At 46.6% G+C, this 15,223-nt stretch overlaps 1 protein-coding gene across 1 annotated transcript; it reads right to left on the reverse strand.

Moving 5' to 3' along the window:
- Positions 1-8,138: 8,138 nt before the first annotated feature.
- On the reverse strand, positions 8,139-14,384 carry LOC125519676 (serine/threonine-protein phosphatase 2A activator). The gene is made up of 2 exons (XM_048684405.1): positions 13,112-14,384; positions 8,139-8,612 (listed from the first exon to the last, which is right to left on the reverse strand). The coding sequence occupies exons 1-2, from the start codon at positions 14,281-14,283 to the stop codon at positions 8,603-8,605; spliced, it is 1,182 nt and encodes a 393-aa protein (XP_048540362.1). The 5' UTR covers positions 14,284-14,384; the 3' UTR covers positions 8,139-8,602.
- Positions 14,385-15,223: the final 839 nt, after the last annotated feature.

Genomic DNA, 15,223 nt, shown 5'->3' on the forward strand with positions numbered 1-15,223 from the left:
CGGTTTGGTGAATATATCCGCCAATTTCTTATCGGTACGAACATGCTTAAGATCAATGTCCCCTTTAGCAACATGATCTCGAATGAAATGATGACGAACTTCGATATGCTTAGTCCGAGAATGTTGCACGGGATTGTGAGCAATCTTAATAGCACTTTGATTATCACAAAGCAATGGAACATGTTTCACATAAATCCCATAATCTTTAAGAGTTTGGGTCATCCAAAGTAATTGAGCACAACATGAACCGACGGCAATGTATTCAGCTTCGGCGGTGGATAAGGATACCGAGTTTTGTTTCTTGGAGGACCAAGACACAAGAAATCTTCCAAGAAATTGACAAGTACCCGAAGTGGACTTTCTATCAACCTGGTCATCGACATAGTCCGAGTCCGAGTAGCCAACAAGATCAAAAGAAGACCTCTTAGGATACCAAATGCCAAAGTTTGGTGTATGAATTAAGTACCTTACTATCCTTTTCACAACCTTAAGATAATATTCCTTTGGGGCCGCTTGATATCATGCACACATGCACACACTTAGCATAATATCGGGACAGGAGGCACATAGATATAACAATGAACCAATCATAGAGCGATAGACCTTTTGGTCAACCGGTTTGCCATCCTTAGTCAAGTCAAGATGTCCACTAGTAGGCATCGGTGTTTTTATACTTTTTCTTTCTTGCATGTTGAACTTCTTGAATAAGTCCTTGGTATACTTTGTTAGAGAAACAAAGGTACTTCCTTACTTTTCTTGATTTGCAAACTGACAACCCACAAGTATAGGGGATCGCAACAGTTTTTGAGGGTACAGTATTCAACCCAAATTTATAGATTCGACACAAGGAGAGCCAAAGAATATTTGAAGGTATTAGCAGCTGAGTTATCAATTCAACCACACCTGGAGATTAATTATCTGCAGCAACGTGATCAGTCGCAAAGTGACAACAATAGTTTTGTAACAAGTGTAACGTTGGTGGAGACTTCAACCCACGAAGGGTAACGGTTGCACGAGTCCACGGAGGGCTCCACCCACGAAGGGTCCATGAAGAAGTAACCTTGTCTATCCCACCATGGCAATCGCCCACGAAGGACTTGCCTCACTTGGGTAGATCTTCACGAAGTAGGCGATCTCCTTGCCCTTACAAACTCCTTGGTTCAACTCCACAATCTTGACAGAGGCTCCCAAGTGACACCTAACCAATCTAGGAGACATCACTCTCCAAAAGGTAACAGATGGTGTGTTGATGATGAACTCCTTGCTCTTGTTCTTCGAATGATAGTCTCCCCAACACTCAACTCTCTCTCACATATTTGGCTATGGTGGAAAGATAATTTGACTGGAAAGCAACTTGGGGAAGGCTAGAGATCAAGATTGTTGTGGTTGGATTGGAATGTCTTGGTCTCAACACATGAGTAGGTGGTTCTCTCTCAGAAAATGAATGCTGGAAGTGTAGGCACGTTTTGATGGTTCTCTCACTAATGGAGAGGAGGGTGGAGGGGAATATATAGCCTCCACACAAAATCTAATCGTTACACACAAAAGAGCCAATTCGGTCAGACCGAATATGTGAACTCGGTGAGACCGATTCAGTTCAAAATGTGAACGTTAGAGTTTTCGGTGGGACCAACATGATCAAGTCGTTGGGACCGATGTGCTAGGGTTAGGGTAAAACCTCAACTCGGTCTGGCCGATTACACAAACTCGGTAAGACCGATTTTGGTAATAAGCAAACAGAGAGTTGGTCAAGCAAACTCGGTGGGACCGGCTGCATATCTCGGTGAGACCGAAATAATTGCAACACGCAACAGAGAGTTTGCAAGCCCAACTCGGTGAGACCGAAGTAATTAGGGTTTCTGGAAGTGGCTATGTCAAGTGAACTCGGTGGCACTAGATGGATCAAATTGGTGGGGCCGAGTTTGACATTAGGTTTAGGACATATTTGGGTATGAGGAAGTGGTTCAGGGCTTTGGAGCATATCACTAAGCACTTTGAGCAAGTAGACCATTAAGCAACACCTCATCCCCTTTTAATAATATTGGCTTTCCTATGGACTCAATGTGATCTTGGATCACTAAAATAGAAATGAAGAGTCTTGAGCTTTTGCCAGTCTTCTGTCCTTAGCATCTAGAAGGGGTTCCACATCCTCTTGTCCATGCCACGCCTTGCTGAACTTTCTGAAATATACTAGATGAAAATATTAGTCCAACAAGAGATATGTTGACATTAATTACCAAAATCACCCAAGGAGCACTTGTGCTTTCAGTCTGTCCCTCCCTTGGCCCATTAAGCCCATAACACCTATCGGTGGTGTCCAAAACCCCTTCCGGTGACCCGATGGCTACCTGGTGCATCCTAAAACCCTTCTGGTGTCCGAATACCATCGTCCTATATATCAATCTTTGCCTCTCGACCATTTCAAGACTCCTTGTCATGTCCGGGATGGGACTCTGAACAACATTCGGTCATCAAATCATATAACTCATATAATACTATATCGTCAACGAACGTTAAGCATGCGTACCCTATGGGTTCGAGAACTATGTAGACATAACCGAGACACCTCTCCGGGCAATAACCAATAGCAGAACCTGGATGCCCATATTTATTAGTAGAACTGTTATGACAACATACACAATTCCCTTTGTCCATCCGTATGTTACTTGCCCGAGATTCGATCGTCGGTATCTTCATACCTAGTTCAAACTCGTTACCGGCAAGTCTCTTTACTCGTTCCGTAATACATCACCCTGTAACTAACTCATTAGTCACTTTGCTTGTAAGGCTTCTTATGATGTGTATTACCAAGAGGGCCCAGAGATAGCTCTCCGATACTCGGAGTGACAAATCCTAATCTCGATCTATGCCAACTCAACAAACACCTTCAGAGATACCTGTAGAGCATCTTTATGATCACCCAGTTATGTTGTGACGTTTGATCGTCGGTATCTGCACACAAGGTATTCCTCCGGTATCCGGGAGTTGCATAATCTCATAGTCGGAGGAATATGTATTTGACATGAAGAAAGCAATAGCAATAAACTAAACGATCAATATGCTAAGCTAGCAGATGGGTCTTGTCCATCACATCATTCTCCTAATGATGTGATCCTGTTATCAAATGACAACACATGTCTATGGTTAGGAAACCTTAACCATCTTTGATCAACGAGCTAGTCTAGTAGAGGCTCGCTAGGGACACAGTATTTGTTTATGTATTCACACATGTATTTAAGTTTCCGATCAATACAATTCTAGCATGAATAATAAACCTTTATCATGAATAAGGAAATATAGATAACAACTTTATTATTGCCTCTAGGGCATTTTTCCTTTAGCTCCTCCGCACGCCACACATCTTCAAGGACCACCTGCATCATCGCCGTCTCATCCGTGCAGTCCTCCTCGTCGAACGACTCAACATAGTACTCATATATGAACTCTAAATCGGAATCCATTTCTAGAAATAAGAAGGGAAAACTTTTTTAGCTCCGACAATTCATTGAACAGTTGTTGGGCATGGTGAGTATAGCAGTAGCGGATGTACTTGGTGGGACGGTCGGAGGAGAGGTGTTGAATGGCGACGGAGGAGAAGCGGGGTGGAGCCCGGCCGGAACATTGGAGGTGACGGAGGCATGGAGTTCCGGCAGGGGTGTGGCATGGCGGTCGGGATGGTGGAGCAGCGGCAAAGGCAAGAGAGAAAGAAGGAAGGAGAGAAAATGGGAAGGATGGAGGTGCGGGTCCGAGAGGGAGTTTTGGGTGGGCAGGGGGTGTTGGAGTCCTGCGTGTCTGCTGTCCGGACTCCCACAAAGCCCCCCAACACACACACACATTTGTCTCAGGTTTGCTGAAAAAAGTACGCCCCGACAGCTCGGCGGACCGATACAGGCCCGAGTTGGATGGCAAACGGCGTCCAAGCCTCGCGGTCAGGACGGTTGCGGGCGGTTTGAGGGTCCGCCTTGGAGATGCCCTAATATGATACACAGCTTACAAGATGAGCGCCGACTTGACTAGTACACCACAACTATGGTGGTGATGTTTTTGCCCTCCCAAGAAACAAGCCTTGCATCAAAGGTTACGTTTTTTGCTTGGTTGGAAATCCAAGATAGGATTTGAACCGTGGATAAGTTGGCTAAGTAGGAATGGATGAACCATGTCTTGCTCCCCTGATGCAAAAGAGAAAATGAGTCTGTCGTACACCACTTCTACAAGTGTCACTTCACTTTGAGGCTATGGGGTATGGTCAAATATTGGCTTCAACCTCAAGATACCAACACTTCCTCGTGGTTAGCCGAGAGATCTTCTAGAGAGTGGAGGCTTAACATGTCAGGCACACATGTACTGCACCTTAGGGTCATGACCTCTCTTACCATGCTCATTAGTTGGACACTTTGAAGAAATGATAGGGTCTTGCGCAACAAGTTCACTCCATCCATCGTCATCTTTGACATGATAAAAAAGGACGATAAACTTTGGCCCATTGTGGGTGGAACATATTTGAGCGGAATCATGTCGGGAGAGTAATGCCTTATTGCAGTCTTGGGAGTCTTGTAAAACTACTCTAACTTCTTAATTCATGGATGGGGCAAATATTATGCGACCCTGCTGAGAGAGTATATACTATATACTTTAGTTTGTATAGTTACAACCATTCAATTGAAGGACTAACACACAATGAATTTCTACATAACTAGTGTGTACCAGTGGAACGATACAAGATGGTAATAATCCAGCAAACATATGTGGTGGTATAGTCGCGGGAACTAGGTATTGGATATTAGTTTTTTCATGTGTGTGTGTGTGTGTTTGAGTTCTATGGTATTTCGTGAGGTGACCACATCCCCCCTCCGCCCGCTGCTCTGATGGTGTGGGGGGGGGGGGGGGGGAGGAGATGACTGGGGGGGGGGGGGGGGGGGGGGGGGGGGGGGGGGTGGGGGGGGGGGGGGGGGTAGAGATGACGGTACCCTAATCTCCTGCACAAGGCGTGTACATAGGGTTAGGGTTTGTAGTTCACCAGGTGTCGCTCTGGTGGTGGTGGCACCGCATCGATCTGGTGCCCCAACTCACTTTTCCATGGAGGTATTTTTTGTGGCAACTCCAGGAAACTATGGGTCGTAGTTTCATGTCGTACGAATGAGAAGGCTAGCCTAGGGAGTAGGGTGTTGACGGGAGCCGCCAACAACATGGAATATTTTCTCTCGTCTCCACCCTCAATGCGTTAGTGGAAAGAAGGGGAGATCTCATACTAGAGAAGGGTGGAGTTGCCTCCTCATTCAGGTATATATGGTGATGTTGTCGTGACGACTTTTGCAATAGGCTCGAGTCAGCACATAGTTGAAGATTCCAAGTTAGTAGATTTGGCATGGCAACCCCAACCTATCGACGATAGGTGGTGAATGGGATTGAAAGGACATCTAGGCACCTAAGTGGATGTTGGTATTTAATGATGAGAAACTAAGAGACTAATATATCCGTTAAGCATATAAACATATCTTGGTTTCATAAGTGAAAATTATGACATGCATGGATAAATAATAAATGATAAAGATGGTCGCCTTCTGGATGTTTATTTTAATTTCTCTATGTTTTGTTTCGAAATCACTTTGAGTCATAGGGAAGGCACACTCCTGAGAGGGATGTCAAAGGCGAAAGAAAAATGCCCAATTTGCTCTATCTTATCCTTTGTTGGCACAATAACAATAGTCAGAGCCAAAGACTCAACCTAGTAGAAGTTATGCAAGATCAAGGGAGCACAGAATCTTCGGATCAAAACGAGGCTATATTATCCAAGGTTTACTATGGACCTTTGTTCGAGGTTGCACGATTACGAGGCCAGAGTATCTAGGTAACTCTCGGTTCATGGGGCTTTAAGTGTTTGGACTAGTGTCTGGGGTCAACTCTGGACCTACTCGATTTCCTCTTCGAAATGTCTTGGGGTTGGAGTCTTAGAGAAAAAAAATAAAGTATCTGAATGTTGTAAATTTCCTAAGAAGAACCTTCTGACTAGCCGCTGAAACTTGGTTCCCGGAGTTTCCAACATATTTTCTTGTAATGGAAGAATTTTTTTCCTAAATCTACAAATATCTCCTCACACCCCCTCCCACCCCGCCACGCGCTGGTTCAGGATACTCTTCATAAAATTCAAGATATGAGATCCAAGTGTTATTCACCTTCTTCTCCATACCTCCATTGGAGCTAACCATAAGTTGGAGAGTAGGGGAATACAAGAGGGAGGTGTGATTCATGTGAGGTTTGAGTTATTCCCTTCTAAGCAAGAGCATCAAGTCCTCCTAGCATTCGCCGCGCTTATTTATCTTGATGTGGGATGACACCTAGGCAGTTGGAGTGCACCGCACACATTCAAGTTGAGGATTTTCCTTAGGAGATTGTGAATCCAGAAATCACATTAAGATCTACTATTATATTTTATAACCTTTATATCATATTTTCACTAAAACCATCAATCTGATGAGAAGCAACCAATGTTTTGTCTTTGTTAGGTGGGTGATGGTATTCCAAGCTAACCAGGATCGAACCCTCATTGCTACAGATTATTCATTCAATGGGGTTGGAATCATTTGTTAGTCACCTATTCATGGCCTTCCACCCCCCTCTAGCAAACATCCTTGATCGTTCAAACCCTCACCCTCCTCTAATAGACATTGTCCCTCCGATGTGCCACAATAGAAAAAGCTTCGACGTTTGGTTGTGGCCACTCCATCGGTCAACAAAGTGTGCAAGGTGCGTCAAGGCGCTTTGCAGTCCAGATCAGTTGGGGGTTTGCCTTCTTCCTCTCTATCGTCTTGAGCGGCGAAGTTATAATTTTCTCTTTGCTACAATCCTTTCTGTTGTCTAGGATACATACCCCTTCTGTGTACTCCAGTATTTTTCTGCATATCTATGAGGTCTTGTATGTTTTTCTTAACATGAGTATATACAATGTTTTTTTTTACCTTTATGCAGTGTTTTCTATAGAAAAAGAAAGGGTACGAGAGTGCGAATATTCAATTGCGAGCCTAGGCTCATCTGATCTTGGTGAACAATAATTTCATTAAAAATATACAAATTCAGAAAAGTCTGATTTTTTGTCAACCAAGATACTCAAATGTGTGATGTCTGTTCCAATTTTTGTGGTGTTCGGACATATGAGGAGATCGTGGCAAAAAAGGATAAAATCAGAACCGAACAGTGGGTTTTCAAAACTTTCTTACAAGCTCGATTTTTCTTTGTTGAGTGCTACTCAGATGTCTAAACATCGCCAAATTTAGTACGGACATCAAAAGTTAGAATTATTTAGGTTTTTTTGTTATTTCTTTCGATTTTATTGTTCACGCTCGGGAACCAAATTGCTGCGTCCATCTAAAAAAAAACTGCGTTTCGTAGTAAATGCTCTCGCCAACTCTTCCACGCAACAAGGAAAACTCTTCCAGGCAACAGCATTTGAGGGCAATACTGCACTGCACTGCTGATGGGTACGTGAAACACGAGCAAAGAGAGAAATATGTCTTTGTACTGCGTACATATCTCTGTTTCTCATTTATGTGTTTGCTTCTCCAATCAGTGCTCTGTGTAGCGCAGGGCCCCCCTGGCCTCACTCCAGCTCTAAAAACCAGGATGAGCAGCACAGCGCTGAATGCTCTGCGAGATCATAAAAGAAAGACGCTGCGAGGGTAAAGAGCATCAATGTGCATTGAATCGCCAGCCAACCAAGCAGCAGCATATCGTAAACCATGCAAGAATTTCGTCCCTTGGCACTCCACGGCTTCTGGATTGGATAAATCTCCACCAAACAAAGCCATGGCCTGGCTGCATTGCATTGCAGCGTGGGTGAAGAAACACAGAGCACAAGAAAAAGTTCTTCCTATCGCCATGGCATCTCACAGACGGTAATAATATAACCATCAAGTTAGCAGTTGGATTGTAGGACACACGCATGCAATTATCTACTCGAGCAAGTCACTCGATGCCGCTTGCAGGAGGATCACATGCAAAAGGAATCAACCCCATCAGGCTCCAGACGAGACAAACAGGTGCGAGCTGGTGGTGGTTAGACATTCAGATTTTCACCGGTGCGCTTGCCGCTAGTTCACACGGGCCACACGTATTAGGTGAGCATAGCTTTACAGGCAGGCAGCTTTGGTCACATTCGGCATAATCATACTCAGTCACAGGGAAACACAACAGCAGCGACAACAACAAACTGTTCCCCTCCAGTAATCTACATCGAAAGCCTCGACACAGGGCGTTATTATTCATCAAAGGTGGTACAACTAGCTTGTCCTCGTGAAATGCAGAGGTGAATAGGGACAGGTCCCAGAGTTCGAGCAACACAGCAGCGGTGCGATGAACCGACGCACTACACACTACACTACACTGCACTAGCATGCAGAAAGCATACATCTCCTAGCCACAAGCCCATTGCCCTAGATGGAAAGTGAACATCCCTAGGGTCCGTCTTGTACTGACATGGAGCCAGCAGCATCGCTGTGCATCAGTCTTTGTTGCGTCGCAGAGGAGGGGTACTTCGTTACTCGCAGAGCATGGTGTGGTGTGGTGTCTGTCCTGGAGATCGGCCTCCACCGCGGGGAGATCATCAAGCTCAATCCTCCCTGAAGAAAATGGAAAACGCAAAAGACCTATTGTTACATCACATCACACGGCCCAAAATGTTGAGGACAGCATTAATTTACGATGCAGTGACAACAGTACGTCCGTACATGTACAACTGCGGTGATCAAGTAGAGACATACTGTAAACGTACAAGGGTAGCCCCAACAGTAGAGTTGTGAACGTACACGGGTGGCCCTTACCAAGATGTACCAACAGTAGTTTTGTAAAGGTACACGGGTGGTCCTTACCAAGACGTACCAACAGTATTTTTGTACTTTCGACATCTGAAAGATTTCTATGATTACGAAAAGAGCTAAAATGTGCTCTCTCATAAACCCAAGCAACGGAAATCCATCTCAAGTGGAACTGCAATTACTGGTCGGTTGATTATTATTTTTAACGTCAGTTAATTGGCACAAAAAAAGGTTCCCACATTATACTGAATGTTTCTCTCTATTACATATCACGAAAAGTCTACCTTCCGTTGCTCCAGTATAATAAAGGGTACTGTGAGTCGTGAGGATTGAGAGTGGCATTTTGTTGTTGTGATTGTGAAGCTAAGTAATTTTCACCGGTGTTGCGTATTAATATTTTCACACAACCTATGTTACACTGAGTCATTGACCACATCAGAGAATGTGATACACAATCTTAGTGGTCTGCTTTTGTCATCTGTCTACTGAAGCAGACCCTAAGCGTACCAATGTGCAATATATGCATCCCAGTTAAAAGGATGCATACCAGTACTGAAGAATGCAAAATCTGCAGAAAACCAGGGCGTGTGTGTGCACAAGTGTGTGTGTGGTAATGCAACAACACAATCAGAGAACAATGTATCACATTCACCTACAGCATCAAAATGGATGTATATAGACAAATTCACTGACAAAGATCAACTCTTGCATCAACTGATATACTGACTGTCAGAACTCAGAAATAGCCCTTTTGAGAAAACAGACTAAAACAAAAACCAACCCGTACAGGAAATTGGTGTTCAGAATGCACAAAATGCAAAATCATACCATGAAATGATTGATCTTGATGTCATGAGAAGAATGTGAATGCAATCGAGGATATCAGCGTGGAGTTCCAAGACGGAGGGCAATGCTAAGATTATTCAATTATTTTCTTTGTTTGTTGTACTGACTCATATCATCAACTTCAGTTCAGCACGTGCTAAAAGAGCATCTGGACATTGATAGCTAGCTGATATCTTCTTTCCTCATGCTAGGAGAGATATTTACATTAAGGCTTAGTTTGGTATTTGCCGTGGCTTATAATCCACGGTCATAGCATTTTCTTTATAACCACAAGAAAAAAGTCCATTTTACTACCCTGAACAAAGTTGGTGGTTCACATTACCCCCCGATTTATTTTTCTGCTCGTTTCACCCCCTAGACAAACCCATACCGGACAAAAGACCCCCCCCCCCTGGGTGGTTTGTGTCAACTTGCAGCTGACGTGGCACTGGTCAATGGTGGTTTTGACCTGCGGGTGGGGCCCACTTGTCATCTGAAACAGGAAATTAGCGTGTGTAATTTGACATAGGCCCACTTGTCATCCTACCATCTCTCTTTTATCCCGTTCTCTGGCATTCCGCCGAGCACTTCGTGAGCTCACCGGAGAGCTCGTTGTTGGCGGCGTCAAGATCAGGAAGGCGGCCTGCGGGGGAGGCCGGTTCAGGAGACCTGCGTGCGAGGAAGCAGGACGAGGGGTCGATGCAGAACGCTGATGCGTAGAACTCCTGTATCTTCGAGGGGCCGAGGCGCGAGGCCGACGTGACCCCGGCGGTACAGCTGCACATCGGCGATGCGCTCTGGACAAGGCAGCGGAGTTTGATGCAGCGCTGTGTCTCAAGCCGCTGTCACCTGCTGCACTGCTGCTCGCCCCAACGCTTTTTTTCTTTCAAATCCGCATTGGCTACCAGCGTCGGCACGGCGATGCCGGCCTTGGGCGGCACTGGAGAGGTGAGCGGGGAATGATGGGAGGTCGAGGAGGACGGGAAGATCCCGCAGGAGATGCAAGGCGGAGAGATGGGTGCAGGGGATGTACGGGGACGACGGGATGGTCGCCGGAGGCGGCGGCCGTAGCGTGGCATCGGGGCAAGGTGGCTCGAGGCCGAATGGGTTGACGGGTACTTGTCTGGAAGCTGCGCGAGGTCAAGGCAGAGCTTATGGTGGAAGAAGAGCCGCTGGGCTAGCCAGAGTGGAGCGCATCGACGACGAGGACGTCGGTCGAAGCCGAGGAAGAACAGTACATGTGCATCGCATCTGGGGCATCCGGTGCCAATTCCTCCCACGGGGATTCTGGGCGTGCATGCGGCCGTGCTCGAGCCGCGGCGCCGGGCCACCACCCGCTCGGCCTGCCGCGCCCTCCACCGCCCCGGCGCACCACCTCGAGCCGAGGAAGAACAGGACGCGTGCGTCGCGTCTGGGGCTTCCTGCACAGATTCCTTCCGCATGGAGTCTGCGCGTGCATGCGGCCGTGCTTGAGCTGCCGCGCCGCGGCACCAGCCGCTCGGCCCACCGCGCCCTCTGCCGCCCCGGCGCACCACCACGAGCCCACTAGTCAAATACAACCTTTGACCAGCAGGTAAACCAGCCAGGGGGTCTTTTGTCCGGTATGGGTTTGTCTAGGGGGTGAAACGAGCAGAAAAATAGATCGGGGGATAATGTGAACCACCAACTTTGTTCAGGGTAGTAAAATGGACTTTTTTCTAACCACAACAGCGAAATTATACTGCTCTCTCGACAGAAATAGTCTACATCAATGTATCCAAAGTTCCATTAGTGTTGAAAAACGTCTTACATTATGGGACGGAGGGAGTAGATGAGAGTTTTCAAAAGACTGGGGGAGAACAGAACTTTTCCGGTCAACTTTTTTGTATCATAAAAGTAATAAATGTAGCCTGAAAAAGAGCAGAAATTTTAGCATGGTGACAGAGTTAGCTACTGAAACAAAGGTTGCATCAGCTTACAGGTAGGGAAGAGAACGGTAGGACCTGAGTGCTGCCACATTTGTTTTCATATTTTTTCTAGAAGTGGAAATGAATACAAAAATCCCGGGAATGTATACGGAAACAGATACTACCAAAAATGAATACAAAGGAAACACGGTGCGGACGTGGATACAAAACCAGATGTTCGCCGGAACTAAAAGACCCTTGAACAATTGAGAAAAAACACAAGCAAACTGGCGAACTATTTCAATTTATATGACTACTACAAACAAAGATCTCCTAAACCAGCCACACCCCATTGAGTCTGTTATGCTCAATCTAGTGGCTGTTTTGTATTGTTTTCTTCTTTTTTGCTGGAACCTTCAATCTAATAAGGTCTGGCCTTCAACCTGCTACTTTCTGGTTTCGTTGCTATCAATGGAACCAGGGGGTTCTTGGGCTGCCCTGTTTGTCTAAAAAAAACCATGGAAGCACCTATACACTGCAGCGAAGATGGGTAGGAGGCGTGTGGGCTGGCTTGCTGGGGATAGTGAAATGTAGAAGGGGATTAAGTTAGGTACTAATATGGGTTTTATTGAGTGCTGAACTGAGTGACGTAGCCATGGAAAAAGGGAAAGTTCTGTATTTACGGAAACGGAATTTCCGTTTCCAAGGCTGTTCAGCCGGAAAACGCCATTCCGTTTCCATTTCTGTTCCCGCTTCTGCATTTCCTCTCCATTTCCATATTTCCGTCAAAAATCCGGAAAGTTTTGGCTCCGGTCATCCCTACTTACAGGGCTCCAAGGGAATTTTCTCTACTTCCAAGAGTGCAATCCATCCAAAGAATCACGAAGTCTGCTGGACTAACAGAATCACTTTTCCAGACATGTTTTAGGTTTTAACGAATAAAAACATGTTGACACATTTTCATTCTTGCTGTAGTCTGACAATCATATCCATAGGTTTGCATGACCAATGACTTGGAACTAATTTGTCAAATACGCCCTAACATAGATTAAAAGTCAAATCAGCATTGGATCAACTGAGGTTTATCCACTTTAATAAGATGGTTTCAATGTGGAAATAGCGTAATATTACAGCACGTGCGCACAACAATTTGTATTCCAACCTAACACGTACAGAAACAATTTCAGGCAAGTTGTTCTTGCAGGTCTTAAAACTTTCTGTAGCACTTTGCTCTTACTAATATTATAGCACTCAAATCTGCATAAGGATCCAATCTGTTAAGAGTTCCCAATATGGCTGATATTCAGTAGGGGGGCAAATAGTTGTCACGTAATCCCATGTTGTACATCAGCCTGTAAATGTCTTCCTTCTACCATTCTACGTTTTACGGCTATGGAATGGAGTCCCTTACTAGAACTAGCTTGGCTCTGAAAATCATTGTGCTACTTTGAAGCTTACTTGGGAGAGAAACTGAAGCACTAACTATTCCCTCATCTATTTCCTAGATAGGTGATTCACATATCAACTAACAGGATCAAATAGTTTGCATCAGATAAAATTACACCATGATTAAAGAGTGTTCAGGATCCATACCATTTGATAAGTGAGCCAAAGAGGAAATGCTGCATGATGGGCACCTTCTCAAGCACTTCAGCCTTGTACATCTTGAGCAGCCCACTGTTCACCTTCTTCCAGTTCGGCACCGCGCTGATATCATCCAACATCGGTGAATGCTCCGCAAAGGGCCCCTTCTTCACTTTTTTCACATACATGACGCACGCCAGGTACATGTACTCCTTCGAGAAGTTCTCCAAGATATCCGGGTTGTGGATCGACTTGGGTTTCATGTACTTGTGATCAATCAGTTGTGCAGCCCCAAACACAAAGGGCAGGAAATGGTAATCATCTAGCCCCCAGACGCCGTGCGAGCCCGCAGGCTCCAGCAGGTACGTGTCCTGCAGCGTGCGCATGAGGTCGAGGTAGGAAGCAAACACCCGTAGCACGACGGCGGGGTAATCGGGCTCGGTGATGAGCCCGAGCCGGGCCAGGCAGTAGAGGAAGGCGGCGAAGTTGGTCTCGTGCCCCGTGCCGTAGTCGATGCGGGTGCCGTTGCCGAAGGAGTCGAGGAGGTACGGCGCGAGCTCGACCTCGGCGCCGGCCAGGTCCGAGGGGGACGCGGCGGTGGCTGTGATGGGGGCGATCAGCTCGTTGACGGAGTCGCCGAGCTTCTCGTGCCAGAGGCGGAAGGCGGGGTTCCCGTAGCGGGAGCTGTGCGGGAACGGCGGGGTGGAGGCGACGAAGGCGGAGAGCGCGGAGATGAGGTCGAGGAGGGCGGAGACGGCGGGGGAGGGAGGGGAGGGGAGCGGGTCGGAGAGCTTGCGGCCGTGCACGGAGGCGGAGAGCGAGGCGACGAAGCCGAGGAAGTGGCGGCCGTGGGTGGAGTCCTTGAAGCGGGCGATGTCGTCGGGGGACGCGATGCGCTTGGCAGGGGCCTGGAAGGCGAAGGGCGGCGAGGCGGGCGGCACCGGCAGGGGCTGCGGGACCGGGGAGAGGACGATGGCGGCGGTGTTGGTGGGCGCGTTGATGGCCGGCATGCGGATGGGGCGGTAGGCGGGCGGCGGGGAGTCCCCGGTCCAGGGGGCGGGGGCGGGCGCCGCGGCGGGCGCGCCGCAGGAGCGGCAGAGCGGGGTGTGGATGTGGCCGGCGTGGGAGGGAGGCGAGGTGGACGACGCGGCGGCTTGGGGGGTCGATTCGGGGTTGGACATGGCTGCCGGTGGCGGGGGATCGCGGGCGGGGAGCTCTGCTCTGGGTCGGTGAGGAGGGGATACTTGGGGGAGGCAGGCACTGACGCCGGAGGAGAAGAGTCGTGACACGCGGAAAGGGAATGGCTGCTTCCCTTGGGCCGTGTAAGAGCATTTGGGCCAGACTGGAAGGATGGGATGTCCTCCTTTCGGCTCTTTGATAGAGTGCTCCCACTGCTTAAAAAAAAGATAAGAGTGCTCTGGCGAAAGCACTAGTTAAGAGGTAGCTCATGTGCTGACAAATGGCACACTGTACGTCACTTGTCGCAACCTGGGTGTTTTATTTCTAGCTTCATTTAATCAAATATTATATTTCTTCAACCATGCGTAAATGCCGAATCATTTTAACCGTTGGATTTCTTGCGTCGAGATCTTCGAAACTAGATCGAATGGTAATAACTTCCTACAAACTTTCTTTTAGTAAAAAACAAGAAAAACAAAAACCAAAAAACCTAGAATAAAAAAAGTCTGATAAAAATGAAAAAAATCCTTAACCAAAGAAATAAAACAGAGAAAAAAATGGGAGCCCGAAGCACGATTGCGGGTTTTTCACCTTTTTCAGTTTTAGAAGCACACATTTTTTCCCCAAGAAATACATCTGTGAGTAACAAAAATATGCTTTTTGTGGAAACACATATTTTTTCGTTTTCCGAGAAGCACAACTCACAGAAGAAAATGTGTGCTTTCACGAGAAGCAAGCACAACCTTTTTTTGACAAGCACGCGCGGAAGTAAATCTATACTTCTCATGAAAACATTATTGTTCCCTTTCAAGAAGAACAACTATGCTTCTCGCGGAAGTGAATTTGTGCTTCAACGAGTGCTTCCATCAAGAAACAAATATGTGCTTCTCGTGGAAGCACAAGTTTTTTTCTTTTCATAAAAGAATATTTACTCAAAAACAT

The sequence above is a fragment of the Triticum urartu genome, chromosome 7 (assembly GCF_003073215.2).
Source record: "Triticum urartu cultivar G1812 chromosome 7, Tu2.1, whole genome shotgun sequence".
NCBI classification, from domain to species: Eukaryota; Viridiplantae; Streptophyta; class Magnoliopsida; order Poales; family Poaceae; genus Triticum; species Triticum urartu.